Source organism: Puntigrus tetrazona, chromosome 21, assembly GCF_018831695.1.
Source record: "Puntigrus tetrazona isolate hp1 chromosome 21, ASM1883169v1, whole genome shotgun sequence".
In the NCBI taxonomy this organism is placed as follows: domain Eukaryota; kingdom Metazoa; phylum Chordata; class Actinopteri; order Cypriniformes; family Cyprinidae; genus Puntigrus; species Puntigrus tetrazona.
Window position 1 is genome coordinate 10,831,096 of NC_056719.1, and position 19,832 is coordinate 10,850,927.

The following is a 19,832-nucleotide window of genomic DNA, read 5'->3' on the forward strand; positions in this document are numbered from 1 at the left end:
TTGAAGTATAGTACCTTATAGCTTATAAAGTCTAGTGCTTATGATCTGTTTGAGGTGGCGGAGATTAATTATAACAAATTAAGAAATAGCTTCTTTTTTTCATGAAGGGGCTGTACTTCCCCTATTTGTCACAACAATCATTAACAGGAAGTCTAAGGGGAAGTAGATGTCATTCTTTCTTTTTATACTGTGCTCAGGCAAATCTTGGGTGTTGGGCTTTTTAGTTATTTTTGAAAATGTTGGTCGAATTTTGAGCGATTCTTCCGCCTCTGCTTTTAAAACTAGGCGATTCTGTCACCGAAGTATTATCTCTCGGTTTCTTTTCTTTCTTTGGTTTGCTTTTTTTTTTTTGATTTGGCACCGGTCTCCTCGCGTTCTCAGAAGGCACAGTGTCAGGCGTAGTGCGAACACAGTGAGGGTGGCCGCATTTTTTTTTTTTTTGCTTTTCTTCAATGCATGTTGGCGTCTGGGATTTGGTATTCGTAAGCGTAGCGCAATGAGTTCTGATAGCGTTCCGTCCAAATCGGAGGTCCTGGGCTGGGATTCACAGCGCTTGGCAGACTTTCTGAAGAAAGTAAGTTGCTTTCTTTTTCTGTGTTTCAGTGCAAAATGTGGTGTGGCACCGAAAACCTGTTTCTTTTCACACGTATATGAATTTGACGTCGTTTAAAACGGAGGGGCATTTGTTATGCGTCGGTGAATCTGAGATGGGGTTTAGTGTATGTTTGTTATTTAATGATATTTAATATTGCTGGATATGCGGTGTATTCTGCTGACGTACCGTTTTTCGTTATCTTTAGCGGAATCTTGCCGGGTGTGATAAGGTCGTGACACGGCATAACATCAATGGACAAAGATTTCTGGTATGTATGTGTCTTTAAAAAATCAGCATGTCACAGGTCTGTTCTGATTGCAGGTGGTAAGGGCTATTTAGAAACCAAAATGAATTATGTTCAGAATATGCCATCGTCGTTTTCTATGTCATAATGACTTAAAACGGGCCTAATTTGGTTAATGTCCATTTTGTAGCAATGCGACTTTAATTTGCATTTGTAAAAAGCGGTAAGACTTTAGACATGCTTGTTAACTTCATTTTAAATATTACATACTTAAATATTTTAGTGTGTAGTATTGACAGTTAAGCTGTTAAGTTTATGCATTGGGTAGGATTAGAAATCTAGAAATAGAATGTAGAATAATATGTGCTTCATTAATATAATATTCTATCGATATGCATGCTAATAGGCAACTGATAGGACAAAAACTAAAATAAAGGGTCACCAAAAAACACGTGTTCATAATTATTTATATTCAGTATGAAGCGCAGACAAAAATGTCCTTTTACCGAACAGACAGTCTGTGGTCTGACTCAGTGTGGTATCATTGTTTCCCTTGATCCAGCAATTCAGGAAGCGCTGTTATTAGAAACTAACTACCAAGCAAACTGGTGACCTCTAAAAACTCTCTAGAATTCTCAAGAACTTTTGATTCACTCCTGATCGGTTAAAAATACGTTTTTTTTATTGTGCGTTTATGTTCAAATGATCCTACCGATGATTTTCCTCCGATTTTCCTTTGAATCATTATTACGGTGATTAAGATGTTCCTATCCCTTATCTGATGCAGTGCATGGCATTTGTTGCTTAAACAGCCACGTCGGAAGATGTACGTAACACGGGATGACTTTCCCAAGATTGTGGTTCAAATTGTGCAAGATTGGTCACCCCAGAGTCTTGACGTTAAAATCATTGAAGGTTTTTGGGATGTGCTGGAGTCAGCTCGTTCGAAAACACACCCTGTTATATCGTTGGACCGCCTTTAGTTTGATAACACTGTGCGTTCCTTTCTGGAATTGTTTTGATGATGTTATGTAATGTCACAACATTCATTTTTGGCTAATAGTGGCGAAGCACTCTGTAAAGTCAACTCCAGGCCAGGACAAATGGAAAATTGTTCCTTATGCTAACTGAACCATTATTTCGCGATCGAAATTGTCATCCTGGAATATGACCTGTACATCTTCCAACAGGGCTGTTTAAAATATTAAAGGCTGCATCATTTTGGAGTTAAAAGAATTGTGGCAAAACATGGCAGAAATGTATTAATCACTGCAATAATGATCCAAATGGTGACTTTTTTATTTGGCCATGCGGTGTACATATGCAAAGTTTTTGAACATGTATTTTAAAAAAAGATTTTAAATTGTTTTTTTAAAAAGAGGTGTCTTTTGCTCAGCAAGCCTGCATTTATTTGATGCAGCAAAAAACATATATATTTGAAATATTTTTGCTATTCAAGATGAACAGTATTTCTTTTAATGTTTTAAAATGTATTCCTGTGATTTCAAAGCTGAATTTTACCCCAGTCCCATTATCCTTCAGAAAGCATTGTAAGATTTCTGCCCAGAAAGCATTTACTATTATCATAAATAAACAGCTGAGTATATTTTTTAGGTTTCTTTGATTAATATATCATTTGTATCCTTCTAAATGTATCCTTATTTTCACTTTATTATCAATTTCTGAAGTATCTTATGACACTGAAGACTGGAGTAATGATGAAAATGCTGAAAATTTTGCTTTGATGAACAGGAATAAATTGATTTTATATTTTAAAATATATTCTGATAAGAAGCAGTTATTTAAATTGTAAATATATTTCACAGTATTACCGCTTTTGGTATATTTTGGATCAAATAAATGCAGGCTTGGTGAGAAAGAGAACTCTTTAAAAAAAAAAAACATAAATCTTCATGTTAAACTTGACTGATAGCACACCTATACACACACACACACACACACACACACACACACACACACACACACACACACTGCCAGTTTGATCAATTTAAAATCAGTCTGTGTATATTTTTTCAGAATATGTCTGACAATGATCTTCAAAAGTTCCCTAAGGTTCATGCGCCGTAAGTACTGCTTGTATTTTTGGGGGGCTTATATTGTGTATTTGGCATTCCTCTTTTTTTAATCTATGCTGGGTAAATGATTGCATGAGCACTTCAGACATTTGCCATAAAATGCTAAATAATGTATTATACCTAGGGTATTTAAATACATACCATTGTATTCATTTCCAAAATACAGTCACTGTACTGTAATTTTTTTGTAGATAGTTGCCATACTATTTTACAGGGTCAAAGTGAACAAACAGGTAGAAATGTGCAAGAACGCCACCGATGACATAGTGACACTAAGAGGAAACACTGCACAGGAAAGATAAACCAGAGAAGCAGATGTGGCAGCAACCATTGCGCTGATGCAGAAAATGTTTTGCAGAGCGTGTTCGGTGTGATGCTGTTGAGAACGCCCACACCTTGAAAACACTTCAACAGGCGGATGCTATCGATTTCTCCCCAAAAGAGTTTTTTGGATTTAGTTGTGAGACAGTGACTTTATGCTAAAGTGATTTTTGGTCGTTTGTTACGCACTGTCAGGTGCACAGAAATGAGGACAGAAAATCACCACATCCTGCTTGAGCTGAACCCTCAACCAGTATAAAGCAATAATTGCATTCGGTTATTTCTCTTTAAATGCCTGCTGATCAATAACGTGCCAGTAATGCTCGCTACGCTTTGAGGATGTGAAACCGGTGCTGTTCTAATGCTTTTAGGCTCATCTCCAAGATCTGTCAAGAAATCAGCAAACAGAAGAAGAAGGGATTATTTCCGTCGATTCCAAGCAGGCCAGTACATATCCGCCATCGCAAAACTTGTGTTATGTGTGAAATGACCGTTCAAAGTTTGAGGTCAGTAAGCTTTTTAAATGTTTTTGAAACGATCGCTCGCCACTGCTGCCTTTTTTGGATTAAAAACGACTCAAAATATCCGTTTTTATATAACCGCATTTTTAATTCTAATGAATTCCTGTAATGTAAAGCTTCTTTCTAGCAGCTTTACGCCAATCTTCAGCGTCACACACAATCCTGCAGAAATCGTTCCAATTTGCTAAATTTGCTGCTCAGGAAACTGAAGGATGTTCTGCTGCTTAATATTTTTTGTGGGAACGTTTCTTAAAAAGTTTAAAAGATCAGCGTTTATTTGAAACTGCAAGATTATAAATATCACTTCTGATCAGTCGCATGAGTTAGTGTGTACTATATAACGTCACCCAGACATCACATCTGTGTTCTTGCTTGTGAACTCGTGAAAGTTTTTTTGTCCCAGATATTAACATCCTGTCATCATTTGCTCGCCCTCGCTTTGTTCCAAGCGTGTGAAACGCACAAGAAGATATTTTGAAAAACATAAATAGAACTTTTTTTTTTTTAGTCCCTATTGTCCGTCTAATTATCCTTGTTTTTTTGTAACAGGCCATCACCGGCTCCCAGCTACCCACAACCACCGGGTACGATATACTGCAAATAAATTCAATATTACAAATAAGTCAGTGTCTAGAAGACCTCTACTCTTATTATTTCAGTTGATCACCATGAGAATCAAGCATGGGACTCTGAAGAGTTTGTAAGTCTCGTATTAGAGTTTAAAACGGTTTTAAAGCGATCGGCATTGCATTTTACCGACAAAACACACGTATTCTTTCACTCTTAAGGAGAGTGATGATGACTACGAGAATCCTGATTCGAACGATGAAGGAGAAGCTAGCGGTGGAGACTATGAGTCTCCAGAGGAGGGGTCGGACAGCGATAACAGCTACGAGCCTCCACCATCCGAGCCGAATGAAGACGCGGCCCAGATCTGCCCCGCAAAACCCATGGAAAACAGCGATTACATTGGTATGCAGAACCGGACGCTCTTCCATCCTAATGTTGTCTCAGTCTTTTCGAAAATAGGCTCATAGGCTCCTTTGTTTTATCAGATAATAACCGCACACGTGTAGCGAGCAGAAGTCAACCGCCTGTCCCCCCGGAGCGCCCGGGCCCCGGACCCCCTCCCGTAGAGCGGCCAAGCGTGAGTCCTTCATGTTTCCAAACAGTATGCGTCCCTGTTCATCTCAAAGACTTCCTTGCTATAAACTCAATATCGTGATCGATAGGTTGTACTACCTGTGAGAGAGGAGCGGCACCTTAAAAGACCCCCAGGTAGAGAGGTTTTCTGATTTTCTGCGAATGATAAAGAGAGTGTGATGTTGTTGAACTCATCCACCTTTTCTGGATGTGTTTTCTACCCTCCTGTGCTCTTACAGGACCTGCTGTGGACCGCAGCACGAAGCCAGGAGCTCTGGACAGAGGCCAACCTCCAGCTGTAGCAGGTCAATTTTAGCAAGTAATAATTGAGAAATAATGCAGTTCAGATGACCTTGATATGACCGTTTTTCCAAAGCCATCCATAAAGATTATGAACGCAGTGTCTGACTGCGTTTCAGCAGACCTAAGACTTTATCGTATCTTTACAGGTGGAAGAGGCACATGCTCGCTTGACAGAGTAAGTCTGTTATATCTATATAGATATATAGATAGATAGATAGATAAGTGATAGTACACCATAATAACCATACATTACATCATACATCATTTTTTTCCTGTAGGCTGGCCAACCGCCAAGAAGGTACGGTGGTTTCCTTTAATTTCCTCTATATAAAACATAAATAACTGCTGCATAAATATGCTGCTGTAGTATGATAATATTATGTGGTATAATTTACTATTTTAAAAAGTTGACATTCTCTTGTACGTCTGTGTACAAAGAATACAATATTTATATATATATATATATATATATATATATATATATATATATATATATATATATATATATATATATATATATATATATCAGAATGATTTTAATTGCTTTTATTTCATTTGCTTCAGACTCCCTGTGCTGGAGCCACCAGCAGACCCAATGAGAATTCCCAAACCCTTACTTCCTCCATCAGGGGTGCGCAGAAGCGCCTCGTCTGTCACACCAGGCTACTCTCAAAACAGGTCAGGTTCATAAAAAAAAAATTACACTGGACCATTATTTTCCAGAAAAATACTGTAACCTCTACTTTGCTTTTCCAACAGACATCCTGACTACAGAAAAGAGGTAATCACTTTAAGCACACACACAATTATACATGTGAGCTTGGATCACAAAAGCAGTCATAAGTAGCACAGGAAAGTTACACTATAAGTGTCAAAATTATAGATTTTTTTAAAATGCAAAAAATCATTAGTATATTAAGTAAAAATCATGTTCCATTAAGATTTTTTGTAAATTTTGTATTGTAAATATATTACAAAATATATTTTTATTAGTAATATGCATTGCGATTATCTCAATATTTTGATTTTCCCCTCAGATTCTAGATTTTTAAATATTATAAAACGTATGTCTGACAAATATCGTCCACTAATAACAAATCACGCGTGGATGGAAAAGCTTGTTTATTCAGCTTTCAGATTATGTGTGCATCTATGAAATGTATAGTTCATAAATTTGACATGTTAAAAAATGTACCCCCATGGGCTTTGAGTTTCACACACACACACACACATACAAACATGCACAAATATATGTGACCCTTTGATATTGTATATATGTAATATTTGTACAATTTACATCATATTCACTCACTCAATTAATTTGAATGTGCTTTCTTCCAACAGTTTCACGACGACAGTAAGTGACTTTATCGTGTTTTGTGTGTTTTCATATTTCGATGAGATGGCTATATATTGTCATCTGTAAAAAAGAAAAAAAACAAAAAAAAACAAATCTTATACCCCTAAATAAGTTTAAGTTTCTTAAGTTTCAGCTCCCAGGCACAACTCCAACACATTCCCCCTGCACGCCAGAAACCCTTCACCCAGACCGCCAGGGACCCACGGAGCACCCTATCAGACAGACAAGTGTGTATTCAAATAAAAACACAGACCACAGGCAGTCAGGTTTCACACTGTTCAAGATATTTCAGAAATATTAGTAAAATGTAACTGCGTTTTGTCACATTTCAGTGTTCACCCCAGTCGATCACTACCGGCGCAGCTGCAGGAGGGTGAGCGTGCATTGCATTGCGTTAGTTTGATTAATCATACTATACGTTTAATTAAAAATGAAATGCTTTATTTTGTTGAACGAAAGCAATGAGCGATCGCCGAAGGAGCTCGAGAGCGCCGCCTCCTCAAGCAGACGCGGGCGGAAAGAAGGTACGGTAGGCTGAAACGCTCGAGCTGCTTGAACACATCGGCCGGCAGATGGCGCCCTTGTTTCGCGTTTAGTTTCCTTCAGAGCGCCTCGGGAGTCTCAGCTCAGGCCATCCGTAATGTCGGTGTGTTTGTTTCTTAATTGGAACAGATTTGGAGACGCATTGCTTAGCGTTATTTCACTTGGCCACCTTGCTCTGCAGTGAATGGGTGCCGTCGGGAGTCCAAACAGCTGATAAAAAAAAAAATCACAACGATCGCCATTGGCTCCAGTTTATGAAGCATCATTCTTTTAAAGCGATAACCCGCGTGTTTGTAAGACACGAATCAATCATTATGCTTTTTAACTTTAAATCATCATTTTTAAACAGAATTTGAGTCGATGATCCATGTTAATGCTTCCTGAGTAAAAAAAAAACATTTTTGTCCTTGCTCTCGCATCAAAATCCATCAACATATCTGTTTAAAACTTGTTTAGACTGTTTTTGCTTACTAATAGTCCTTGATGCGTGCATATTTAGCTTTGCACTTCAATTGATGGACCGGAGTTGTGTGAATTATTATGTTTATATTAGTCTCTTATTTTGACGGCACCCATTCACTGCAAAGGATCCGGAAAATGAAATCCGGTTGTATTTCACCAAATCTGTTCTGATAAAGAAATATCATCCTGTTCTACGATGAATTTTGGTTACTGCATGATTATTTAATATATCAAAACAGACAAACTTTGCCCATTAGTCATTGTCAGCCCTAATACTATTATCCTTCCATTTACAGGACATGGATCCAGCTTGGTATTTGGGTCAGGTCTCCCGCGGTCAGGCAGAGAGCTGTCTGAGAAGAGTTAACAGGGTGAGACCGTTGGGCACACGGCACTTAAAAGTTTGCATTCTCACAAACTTCAGGGGGGAAAAAAAAATCCCTTTTGATATTAACAAAGGCAATCTGTTGAAATGTGTCTGTCAGGACGGGACGTTCCTTGTGCGAGACAGTTCGAATCGATCTTCAAACCAGCCCTACACACTCGTGGTCCTGTACCAGGATAAAGTTTACAACATTCAGATCCGCAGGAATCACGACGGGTTTATGCTAGGCACTGGTCTAAAATCCTCAGAGGTATCGAAACCTGTTGTTTTTTTATGACCTCAGTCATGGCTACATGCATAACGACTAACGTTTGTGACGCTATTGTTTTTGGCAGGCTTTTGAGCGGGTCAGTGACATTATCAACCAGCACAAACACACGCCTCTCCTTCTTATTGATGCTAAGAACCGAGAGGCAGGCCAACAGAATCAGTGTGCTCTGATGTATCCAGCTGGCTATTAAACCTTTATTCTACATGAGACTAACTTAGTTATTTTCAGCTATTACATTTCATTCAGGGTTTTTTTATTTTTAAATCAACACACATTTCATAACTGTCAAAAGGTCTAAAAATATGACTCCGGTAGTCCGTGCGTTACATAGGCCTACGTTTTTGAATGCATAGCTACACTGAATGCATTTGAATGCATTCCACAGCACCGAATATGTGTTCATATATATATATATATATATATATATATATATATATATATATATATATATAAATATAAATCAGTACTTTATTAATATTAGGACCGTTTTCATTATTTCTCAAACCAAACCCTTTGTCTTGTCAGTCGTTCCAGGTGTTGAAGTGTTTATTTGTTATTTGCCCGATGGTGAAATATGAACTGTATATTGACACGCAATAAAGATTTTATAATTCAACAAGAACGTGTAAGTGATGGAAGGGTTGCATTGTGTTGAACGTCTGCAAGGATTTCTGTTTTGTTTCCTATTTCTGTGAAATCATTCTGTCTGTCATTAATAATTCGAGGACTCCCTTTCTAGAAGAAAAATGCAGGTCACTGTTTCCCTAAATGCTCTCACGCCTATCAAAGTGCTTAGCCTACAACACATCCATGTACACAAGAGGATTGGATTACATGACTTTGACATATGATGTCTAAGCAACAAGCAGACTCGCTCCTGAAAATTTGTCATGCGGATATTGTGTCTGATGTATGCATGCTTTTCTTTGTTATATCATTTTTAAATGTTTAACTAGGTTTCGACTAAGATTAAAACCGATTTAGGTGGCATTGGGCGTATGTAAGATTGACAGCTAGCGGGTGAGATGGGTACAAAAACAAAGGCATTCCGCCCCGGAAACGCACATTTCAAAATAGAATTACTGGCTATAGCATGTTTCCTAAATATCTACAAATATATTCCCCCAACACGGTCTCATTTACAATTCATATGTATTTTATGTGGCTAATTTGTGATAAATCGTACAAACTCACTTGTTTAAAACACACTGATGATAGGTTTAAGGGCGGGGGTTAGGTGTAGGTCGTTCGTAAAAATTCATGCAAATTGGCAACTCGTAAAATACATACGATTTTGCAAAAAAAAACTTGTACGAACGAGGTTGTACAAATTACTACGAATTAGCGACCTCGTAAAATATGTACAAATTGCCTTGAGACCAGGCTGGTCCTAGACTAAATGTAAATCTGAGCTGTTTTAACTGAAAGAAACGTGCACTGACGGATCTTAAAACACGTCAGTGGCTTTGTTTTGTCTTAAATATCTTACTTTAACTATGGTCTAATCCTGGTTTAGGCTAAGCTCTGTCTATAAAAACCGGGCCTTTGTTATTATTTGGCTTTAGAAGAGTCAAAAACCTACATATAGCACCTTTAACATTATGTTATTCAGGATTTCGGCTAAGACTAGTAAAACGAACCAAAAATTTTTTTATGGATATGAGCACTGGTAGTTATTTTATTTATTTTTTATTTTTTTATCATTCCTAATAATACAAATCTGACATGACAACACAATTCACATCTATGATAGCTAACTCATAAATGGTTATTTAAATCTCTATTTCTCCTCCAAAAGCATGTGCTTTGAAAGATTCAAGATACACACCTGTCCATTGCTGCAGTTGAAGGTCACGGTAGCCTACGTATTTTACGATCTGGTTTAGGATATATATATATATATATATATATATATATATATATATATATATATATATATATATATATATATATATATATATATATATATATAATGCTGTGTTAAAATCCATAGCGTAGCGATATAACATACAAAGTCGCCAAGCAGCTTTCGATACAGTCAACGCAGCGATCCACGTGACCAATTTGAAAATGAGCTAAATCTGTGGGGACCTTTTTCGTTCTCTCGAAAATATTGAATGTTTCGTCTAAAATAACCAACACCAAATGTGAGCGGACCTTAAAGGTGGCTTCGATGTATTGATAAATAGTTTTAATCGTGCACCAGATGACTAAAACCGTATCTTAGCTGCTGCTCGCGCGCGGTCAGTGTACGCCTCAGAAATCGGCGCGCGGAGGAATGGGTGGTGCTCGCGCTGTTTGACAATGTAAATTACTATTGAAACACATATGGGTTAAAATGAATGTCTCAGGTGACAGAGGGGCGTAAAACGAGGGGCACATTTAACACTTAAAAAGTGAACAATTAACTAAGACAGCTGCATAATGGTGCGTCTTTAATATGTTTATCATTTCACTGCTCTCAGCTTAAAATTTCGGTTTAAAATGTGCCAGCTCTTCTTTCACAGTCAGATCTATCTATCTATCTATCTATCTATCTATCTATCTATCTATCTATCTATCTATCTATCTATCTATCTATTTCACTCTATTTAGCTCAGGTTAAAACAATAATCTACTTTTATGGTGTGAAATATTCAGATAGGCCTATATTCAGTTTTACGTACAATCAACATATGTGGCGTACCAAAGGTTCCTTGTGTGTGGGTAATGATATGAATTTTAAGGAGCATTTGTATTTTCATGTAATATAGGCTAAGACAATTTTAACTCAGGAATTTAACCAAGTTAATCCATCTAAGTCACTCATGAAACTTAAGATATTCTACTGATAAGATACCGCCCCAACCCACACACACACACACACAACACTGCACCCCCAAACAAATAAGGGCTGAGGTGTGACCGCAACAGCCAATCAGAGCAGAGAGGGTGTTACAAGACTTGTATAAATAGTTCAGGTGAGACAGGTGTCAGGCTGTGATGCACCTGACCAATCCCCCAGTGTTAGACAGAGGCAGCAGAGCAGAAGGAGGTGTTTTCTCTCAGAACTACAGATCAAACAGAAGAGAGAAAAAAAACAGGAGAGCATGACGTCATTTGTTCCTCAAGCCCTTTCACCCCAGTTCCACAGCATGGGGCAGGAGTCTCAAGAGTTCAGCTTGTACGGTGACAACTTCTACAGCACTCAGCCTGTGCCTAGTCCACAGCAAACCTTGCCGTCCGCTTACGATTTCGGAGAATACTCTAGCCAGACCTCCAACCCTTACCTGTGGTTCAACGGAGCCGGGCTCAATCCGACTCCGTGTCTCAACGGAGGGCCTCAGCACTTCGGGATGACGAAGCCGTACGTGGCCACAGGGGGCTCGGACGGCGGTTTCAGCTGGTTCTCCCTGCCTTCTCAAGAAGATCTGATGAAACTGGTGAGGCCTCCTTACTCCTACTCAGCACTTATTGCGATGGCAATACACGGAGCCCCAAACCGCCGCCTCACTCTCAGCCAGATCTACCAGTACGTGGCTGACAACTTCCCCTTCTACAACAAGAGCAAAGCCAGCTGGCAGAACTCAATCCGGCATAATCTCTCTCTCAACGACTGCTTCATGAAAGTGCCCAGAGATGACAGCGATCCAGGTCAGAACACGTTTACACTTCTTCTTTTGTAACTGCTTTGGTTTTGGTTTAGCTCCAGATCATTTTCCAACTGCCAGTTGCTTTATTTAACAGGTAAAGGAAACTACTGGACCCTTGACCCGAACTGCGAGAAGATGTTCGATAATGGCAACTTCCGTCGCAAGAGGAAGAGAAAGTCTGACTCTCTGGCTGAAGAGGAGGGAAAAGCCTATTCCGGATCGGACTCGGCTCTATCGAGTCCTAAAGAGCCAAGCGACTCCTCAGAGAGAGGAAGCTCTCCGGTCTCCACAGATCCAACTCCGTGTCTAAACGGCTTTCTGAGTCAAATGGGTGATGTGGCCTCAGGCTCGAGAGAAGCTCTTCTCCCATCTCCTCTCGCTTTACCTTTGAGCCAAAGATCTTCTCCGCCCGGGGCGTATGGCCCGTACTCGCCGAGCGCTACCGGGTCGCAATGGGAAGCCCACATCCCTCAACCCGTCCCGTCCAACGCCACCACTTCGTACACAGAGAGCTACAGTGACTCTATGCTCAACCAGTACACCAGCCAGCTCTATCCAGTGCTGGGCTCCTCCGACTTGCTGTATCCTCGGGAGGGAACAGAGGTGTAGCATGGGATATAGAGCCGTCAGGTACAAACTGTGGCCGCAGGCACTTGAGGGAGCGGTCGGCCTGCATCGTGAGCCAAGTTTCCCTCCGCAGGCCCTGAGTCAGCAGGTCCGAGTGGATGCAGAGGAGATTCCCTCTTATCAGAAAGTTGTCTGAATGCCCTCACACGCTCTTCTCAGACTCGCCTGCTGACATCATCTAATTCATGTTGCAGCTGAAAGACAACAGCAATCGCCTCGGGCTACTGCTCCCAGTCCCGTTTTTTTATGTTGTGGTTTTTGTTACGTTTTTGCAATTCTGTTAAATTGAAGCCTGGAACATGCATAAATGCACTGACTTTTGACATAAATGTTGTCCATTTTGTCTATCGTTCAATCTTTTCTATTTGTATTGCTCACTTTATATAGTTTGTGATTGTAATATATATTGTACTTGCCAAAATAAATATGCATATTCGCAAATTCTACCGTCTTTATTGCTAGTATATGTACTTATGTTAAGTATTTATTTGTTAAGCAGCAGACTATTAGTTTACGTGAAATCAAGAAGCAAATAAAGCAAGAAATACGTATTAGATGAAATCCTAGATGAAAATAATAAACCTGAATTATTAAATAGTAAACTAAATGATAAAAAATGCAAAAACATTAACAAAAAAATTCTATAATTTTATGTAATTAATTAAATTAAAATAACACTGTGCCATTAAAATTCTGTCATTATTTATTCATATTCATGTTATTCCAAACATTTGTTTCTGTTGAACTTAAAAGACATGTAGGGAAAACAAAAAATATGTTTTCGGTCGCACTTTACATAAGGTGGCCGTAACTACTATGTACTTACGTCAGTGTACAATGTACTGATTGTGTTGTATAATATTTTTACTGGTATTGAGGCGGGATACGGGTAAGTTTAGGGACAGGTTTGGTGATATGGGTAGGTTTAAGGGTGCTGGGTCAACAATGTAATTATAAATGTAATCACACATGTAACTACATTTTTCAAGTACAATGTAAAAACTTGTACGTGCACAATAAGAGCATTATAGCAGATGATTCATTTAAATGTAAGTGCAGTAGTTAAGGCTACCTATTATAAAGTGGGACAAATTTTTCTACTTTTGTTTACAGCGTACAGGCTCAAAGCAACACAAAGATGTTTCATAAAATTAAGTGCCGGGCGTCCGGTCAGAGGAGAAATGGCCCCAAATGAACCTGGTTTCTCTCAAGTTTTTTTTTCTCCATTCTGTCATGGATGAGGTTTTGGTTCCTTGCCGCCATCAATTTTGGCTTACCTAGTTGGGGACATTTAATTTCTAGCGATTATCATCAATTATTGATAACAGAGAACGTCTCTTGTAGATTAAAAATTAAAATTAAATGTTAATCTCGTCATTATGCATCGCTATCCCTCTATTCTCCTATTTGACACAATCTGTATTGTTAAAAGCGCTATATAAATTACAAAATATTTATAAAGTGAGTAAAGATGATTAAATGATACATTTTTGGATGAATTCTTTTCATTTACTACTATTGTGTTAGTTCAGGATTAAACTTTATACTAAAAAGTGATTGTCCACTGTATATTAAAGACTGAGGCTATATGCACATGTCATGTACACCTTTAAAACAACGTAAAGCCATGAAATGAAAAAAAAATTATGAATTTGAGAAATGTTTACTGTGATGGCGGAGACACAACTCACACTCTTAAATAAAATGCTCAGTGCTTCCAAACAGGACCTTTTCCATGAAACATTTTCATTCCACAAAAGGTTCTTCACAGTAGGGAAAAAACAATGTTCTTTAGATCATTACAATGCCCTTCGCGCTAAATTTAAAAAAGATTTAAGAACTGATTTAAGATCCTTCGAGAAGCCGAAGCAGGTTTTTTTCGACGGCGTCAATTTTAGAACCATTATTTTTAAGAGTGCTTCACAAAACTTTCACCCGTATTTCAGTCAGATTTATCATTCAGCGCTTATCAAGATGTGACAGAAATATCAGCTCTCTGCCAGTAGAGTCAGTGATCCATCCCACACTAAAGGAGACGTGAGGAGGAAGATCACAGAAGAAACCGTTAAACAGCCGTCATTATCGGCGCTTTGGGCTGAAGAGGAGGTCAGGCAGGAGTCCCACTAAAGAGGAGGTCGGGCGGGAGGAAAGACTGCGAAATGGACAATAAACACAAATGCCTGACGTCTGAAAAGCCAAGAACACTTCAAGCCTGATGAGACCAACACGTGATTGTCACTTCAGCTGTCAACACTATAACTGTAGTCTGTCATTACAGCCGCTGACCCACAGTAAAAGAAAGTTGAGGGGGAATACGGCTGAAGAAACCGTTAAACAACAAACCCTAATCGAGAGGAAAAGACTGGTTTGACAGCCAGAGGGACAAAAAAAGATATATGAAACAAAACTTGTTCCTCAGGGTCTCAAAGTCTTTGGTTGCAAACAGCTACTCAGATGAAAGACAATATTCCTCGCAAGACTGCAGATGTTTGTCGGAATCAGCCGAGCTGTAATGTAACAATCTATTATTCAGAGGACTTATAAACGTATCTGGTAGCATCTGGAAAAGACTTCGCCGTTAAAGTAGTGCTAAAATGGGCTCGGGTTAAAGAGATAGGTTACCTAAAAATCATCATTGACTCACACCCCGCTTCTTCACAAACCTGTATGATAAGATGTTCTGAAGGATTTTGATAAGCGAACAGTCGAGAGTATCGGGGGGTTTTTTTGCGGTGAAAGAAATGAAGCCTATTTTGCAGGATTTTAGAAAAGCAGAGATGTGAAGCTTAGAATTTTATAATAAAATGTTTTTCTCTCTCTTATAACACGTAGAGCTCTCTTAGTCATAGTCAGTTTCACGAATAATTACGAAGAAGTGGCACTGAGCTAAACATATTGTAGAAAATGACCATTTCTTGTAAAACATGCTTAAACAGACTTTATTTACGACCTTGAAAATGTTGCACTGGTGTCATAGAAATGAACTTACAAATCAATATAAGGGTTCATTCAACGCTTAAGGTTCATTAGTTAACCGCATTAGTTAATATGAACTCGTAATGGAGAATAATTCTACAGCATTTATTCGTTTTAGTTCATGTTAATTTCACAATTTACCAGTGCATTATAAAAACAACTGTGTTTTTATTAACAAGCTTGAATAAAGAGTGTAATACATGCAGTGTTCATTGTTCGTTCATGTTAACTAACACATGAACTAAATGTCATTATCGGCCGTATTAATTATGTCTTGTGGCTTATTGGAACAGCAAGCGTTTTAAAGATTGGCCTCATTCGCTTCCACTTCCATTACAGTGTCTTTTTTTGAGTGTTAAAATTGGATTCGCTAGAGCTGACATATTTTATTGTGCATTATATCGTGCAATACACCTAACTCGTTTGTCCCCTCAGGGAGCGAATCCTCTGATTGGCATTCAGTGAATAGCAGGATACAGTTCCTATAGAACGTGTGACATACTGCTCGGTGGTTCTTTTATGATTGCGTGCCACGACTTGGGAGCGCGGATACCGTAAAAAGAAAGAAAATTTGAATAGTAAATTGAATTTGGACCAGTCGGTTGACATAAGTGTTTTGTCCTCGGTGGTCACGAAAGAAGCCAAACAAGCAGAGAAATGCTGAGGAGGAGACCTCCCGTGGGAATCTTCTCCCTCCGATGGCGCGCCGCTTCCACCAGCTCATTTGGATGAGGAATTTGTAGGGAAGGCAGAAAATAAAGCACCGGTGTGAAAATAGATTTCATTCAGATTAGAGAGAAGTGAGTCAGCTGTTATTCGCTGCTTTCAGCGGGGTTTCAACTTTCAGTTCCCTAAACCGGATCCCTCTCCCGCCCTGCCCTGCACAGCGCAGAAGGGCTTCAACCGCAGAAAGAAATCTGGGACTTAATCAAATTGGATGAAAAATGTACAGCGCTTGACAAACGTAAGATCTGCCAGAGATTCTGCCCTAAGTGTCAGGTCACGAATCAAAATGCATTTGTGGCGTTTGAAAAGGATGGTTTGTGGGGAGGAAAAAAGAAATAAATCAGATGTCCTTGCTTTCTTTGAAACAGATTGTAAAGTTGTTGACAAATCAATTTGAAGTATTTTTAATTTTCTGATTAACTGAACTCAGATGTAATATAGATATAATTTCTAAAAATTTTACGTGAATAAAAAAAAAAAAAAAAAAAAAAAAAAAAATATATATATATATATATATATATATATATATATATAAAGATAAGTATAAATAATATATAAATACACAGATGAATAGATAATATTTTCAATAGTAAAGCTTTAAAGATAAAAATGTCTTCTTACATAAACAAAAAAATCTGAAAGATGCTATTTAGTTTATTCTAAAATGAACTTATTTCTGCTTATTACCGGAATTAACCTTTGGCTTAAATTGCTGTGCTGATGATATTTGTAATGAAAAAACACATTAAGTTAAAAATGCTTATAAAAAACACATTTTACTAGCATCCGTATAAATGGAATGATTCGATTGCATTTCACTGAATTCTAAATAAATACATACAAATGTACTCAAGTAGTCGTGCCGTAGACACGCAGAAGAAAAAAAAAAGTTTGTTGGGTTGGTCAAAACCGGTTCAGATTCAGTGTGAGGTGTAAAACAATCAATTTCGAAGAATGATGTCCACGACATGAAGAGATCGAAACGTGCTTATATTTCAATGAGGTTTTACGTTATATGTAAGCTAGCCCGCTGTATCTAATTATGAAGCGTGTACCCCGTTTTAAGATTTACGGCCCAGCGGCAGCGCATGACAACAGTCAGAGCTGATGTAGTGATATGACTGTAACATCCAGAGTCCCTCCCTCCAGCTCTAGCTCTCAGGTGTTTATTGTCAAAACACACCATTCACTGTCTCCTCACAACAAATTGACTCTACATTTAGATGTGTCACTTTGATCTAATCGACTGAATCTCACAACACAGAGAGTGTGCCGAGTGTTTATAGCCAGGTGCCTCAGCTACTGTCTCTCGCTCTCATCTAGATTGGATTTGTGCCTGTGGCCTAATGTATATGCGATACTGTAAAAATGCTGTGTTTATGTTGCTTAGAGTTCAATAAACCTATAAAAACCTCATTGACGTATGTGTCACACTGCATTTGGCGACAGTTACCGAGTTTTACTTTTCAGTTAACACTTTAGTTCGCGAAATGTTGTAGATGTTTGGGAATTAAATAAAACCTAAAAATAGCAGTCTCTTTTTTTTATGCCTGACTGCATGAAATGTTCTGGAACTTTAAACCTACAGAGAAATTTTCTGAAACATTAGTATTTAAAAAAATCAACCAAAAATTAAATGAATATTTTTGTTTTTTTTGTTGTTGTTTTGTTGATTTGTTTTATTAATTTTAAGCAGCCATTACTTCAGTCTTCACACATGATCCTTCAAAATTATTTTAATATGCTTATTTGGTTAACTAGCTAACTAACTAACTAACTAACTAACTAACTAACTAAATAAATAAATAAATATTTTGCGTTATTATTATTGATTATTATTATTATTTATTATTATTATTATTATTATTATTTGACTATTTGATTTACTATTTAAAATTAATATGCTAATTTAATAAACTAACTGACTAACTAACAAACTAAATAAAACAATTTGGTTATCTAAATGAATATTTATTTGTTTATTATTTGTTTATTTAAATTTATTTGCTTTTATTTATTTATTTTATTTATTTTGACAAAGTATTTATTCCTTTCAGCAGCCATTCCTTCAGTCTTCCGTGTCCAGTGTGATATTTTTAGTATGTCATTTTTAACTATTCATTTGTTAACTAAATGAACAAACAAAATGAAACAAATATACAATAATAGTCATTTTAATATGCCGATTTGGTAAAATAAATAAATAACGTTAATGGAACGCCTCGTGTTCGCTGGGAACGTTTGAAATGCTATCTATTTTTAGTAAGTCAGTCATAAACACTGTGAGAGCATTTGATGGAATCAGTAAGACGTCTTACAAATATTAAGCTAATGATTGCAGTCTGTTAATAAAACTGTGTAAAACTCACTCATTTAAACCCACTTAAAGTAACGTTAAGATGTCAGTCTTGGCGTCTGTGCATGACAACAGAGACCTCGTGATCACCAGGTCATCACAGATTGGCTGATAAACCTGGCATGTGCCGCTCACACACACACACACACACACACACACACACACACACACACACACACACACACACACACACACACACCTCTAGACCTTAGAGACCTCGCCCTCCCTTCACACACACGTTCCTTCATCTCCTTTCACTCACACAATAGCTTCAGTGCTGTCTGGCCTTGTTGAAGTGGCTACTCTTTTGAGATCCGATGAGCTGTCTCTTGTCCAACGACGCTGTAAGTGTGCCTTCTGTTTACTGACACATGCCACATCAATGGGCCAGTGTTGTTTGTAAACACAAGGCCCGATGGGGAGATAGATGGGGGCGGCCTGATTAAAGACGCCCCACGGCCCCATCAGGTGCAGGTGTGGAGAAAACCTGTTGCATCCATCTGAGCAGATGTTTCTGAGGAGATGCTCATGGTCAAAGTAAGAAAAGTGAAAGTGAATTAAGCTTCCGCAGCCGCGAGAATGGGGCGAATCGCTTTTTATACGCTGCGTGATAACCCTGAAAATTGCACGAACTGAAGAAGGAGTACATTATCAAATTCATTCACGCAATAAACTTAAGATGGTCATCATAAAACAAATTACGTTGTGATTATTTGACAGCGGAATTCAGTTGATTGAAAGACTGTCAACGTGAATGGATGATTTATGTTCACGTGGCAAACGATTTCGTGCTAAATAAATAAACGCCGCACGTATTCGTGAGCTGTATGTTTGCATTTGAATACTTGTATTTAAAACAATTCTAATGAAAAGCTATTTAAAAATACTTGAAACCATATTACATGCAAAAAATGCTATCAAAAACCTAGCAATAATTTTTAAATAAATAATTTTAAATATGTAGTTGATTGCAGATGCACACACAAAATACAATAAAAAATGTATGCATTGCATATAATATATTATTATTATTTTAGTAGAAATTATTTTATTTACATTAGTTTATTATATATTTTAAAATCTAAAGCAGATTTTTTTTTTCTTTCAAAAAAATTACTGACCCCCAATAAAACGTTTGAACAGTATGCATAATTAAAGAAAGCAATAAACATTTAATCACTTTACAATAAATACAATAAATATTTCATTATTTTACGTTTTTGTGAATTTTTGGATTAACAGAAATGGACAAATGTTTTGTAACATTATAA

The 19,832-nt window shown here is 37.7% G+C and overlaps 2 protein-coding genes across 2 annotated transcripts; both read left to right on the plus strand.

Moving 5' to 3' along the window:
* The first annotated feature begins 167 nt into the window (after positions 1–167).
* Positions 168–8,860, plus strand: lcp2a (lymphocyte cytosolic protein 2a). Its single transcript, XM_043222133.1, has 21 exons — positions 168–574; positions 801–863; positions 2,877–2,923; positions 3,628–3,699; positions 4,327–4,361; positions 4,437–4,477; positions 4,566–4,749; positions 4,833–4,924; positions 5,010–5,055; positions 5,160–5,225; positions 5,370–5,398; positions 5,502–5,521; positions 5,788–5,901; positions 5,983–6,004; positions 6,568–6,580; positions 6,711–6,810; positions 6,916–6,956; positions 7,043–7,107; positions 7,885–7,959; positions 8,074–8,223; positions 8,309–8,860. Exons 1-21 carry the CDS (start codon positions 497–499, stop codon positions 8,432–8,434), a joined length of 1,479 nt encoding a protein of 492 aa, XP_043078068.1. The 5' UTR covers positions 168–496; the 3' UTR covers positions 8,435–8,860.
* A 2,369-nt stretch (positions 8,861–11,229) lies between these two features.
* foxi3a (forkhead box I3a) lies at positions 11,230–12,944 on the plus strand. Its single transcript, XM_043220932.1, has 2 exons — positions 11,230–11,877; positions 11,971–12,944. Exons 1-2 carry the CDS (start codon positions 11,334–11,336, stop codon positions 12,483–12,485), a joined length of 1,059 nt encoding a protein of 352 aa, XP_043076867.1. The 5' UTR covers positions 11,230–11,333; the 3' UTR covers positions 12,486–12,944.
* The last annotated feature ends 6,888 nt before the right edge of the window (positions 12,945–19,832 follow it).

Excerpts from the sequence above, each read along its gene's own strand:
- lcp2a (XM_043222133.1), top strand. The coding sequence starts at position 497 with ATGAGTTCTGATAGCGTTCCGTCCAAATCGGAGGTCCTGGGCTGGGAT. Across the intron at positions 5,056-5,159 it reads GCACCTTAAAAGACCCCCAG|GACCTGCTGTGGACCGCAGC; the intron begins GTAGAGAGGTTT and ends GTGCTCTTACAG. Across the intron at positions 5,522-5,787 it reads GCTGGCCAACCGCCAAGAAG|ACTCCCTGTGCTGGAGCCAC; the intron begins GTACGGTGGTTT and ends CATTTGCTTCAG.
- foxi3a (XM_043220932.1), top strand. The coding sequence starts at position 11,334 with ATGACGTCATTTGTTCCTCAAGCCCTTTCACCCCAGTTCCACAGCATG. Across the intron at positions 11,878-11,970 it reads CAGAGATGACAGCGATCCAG|GTAAAGGAAACTACTGGACC; the intron begins GTCAGAACACGT and ends TTTATTTAACAG.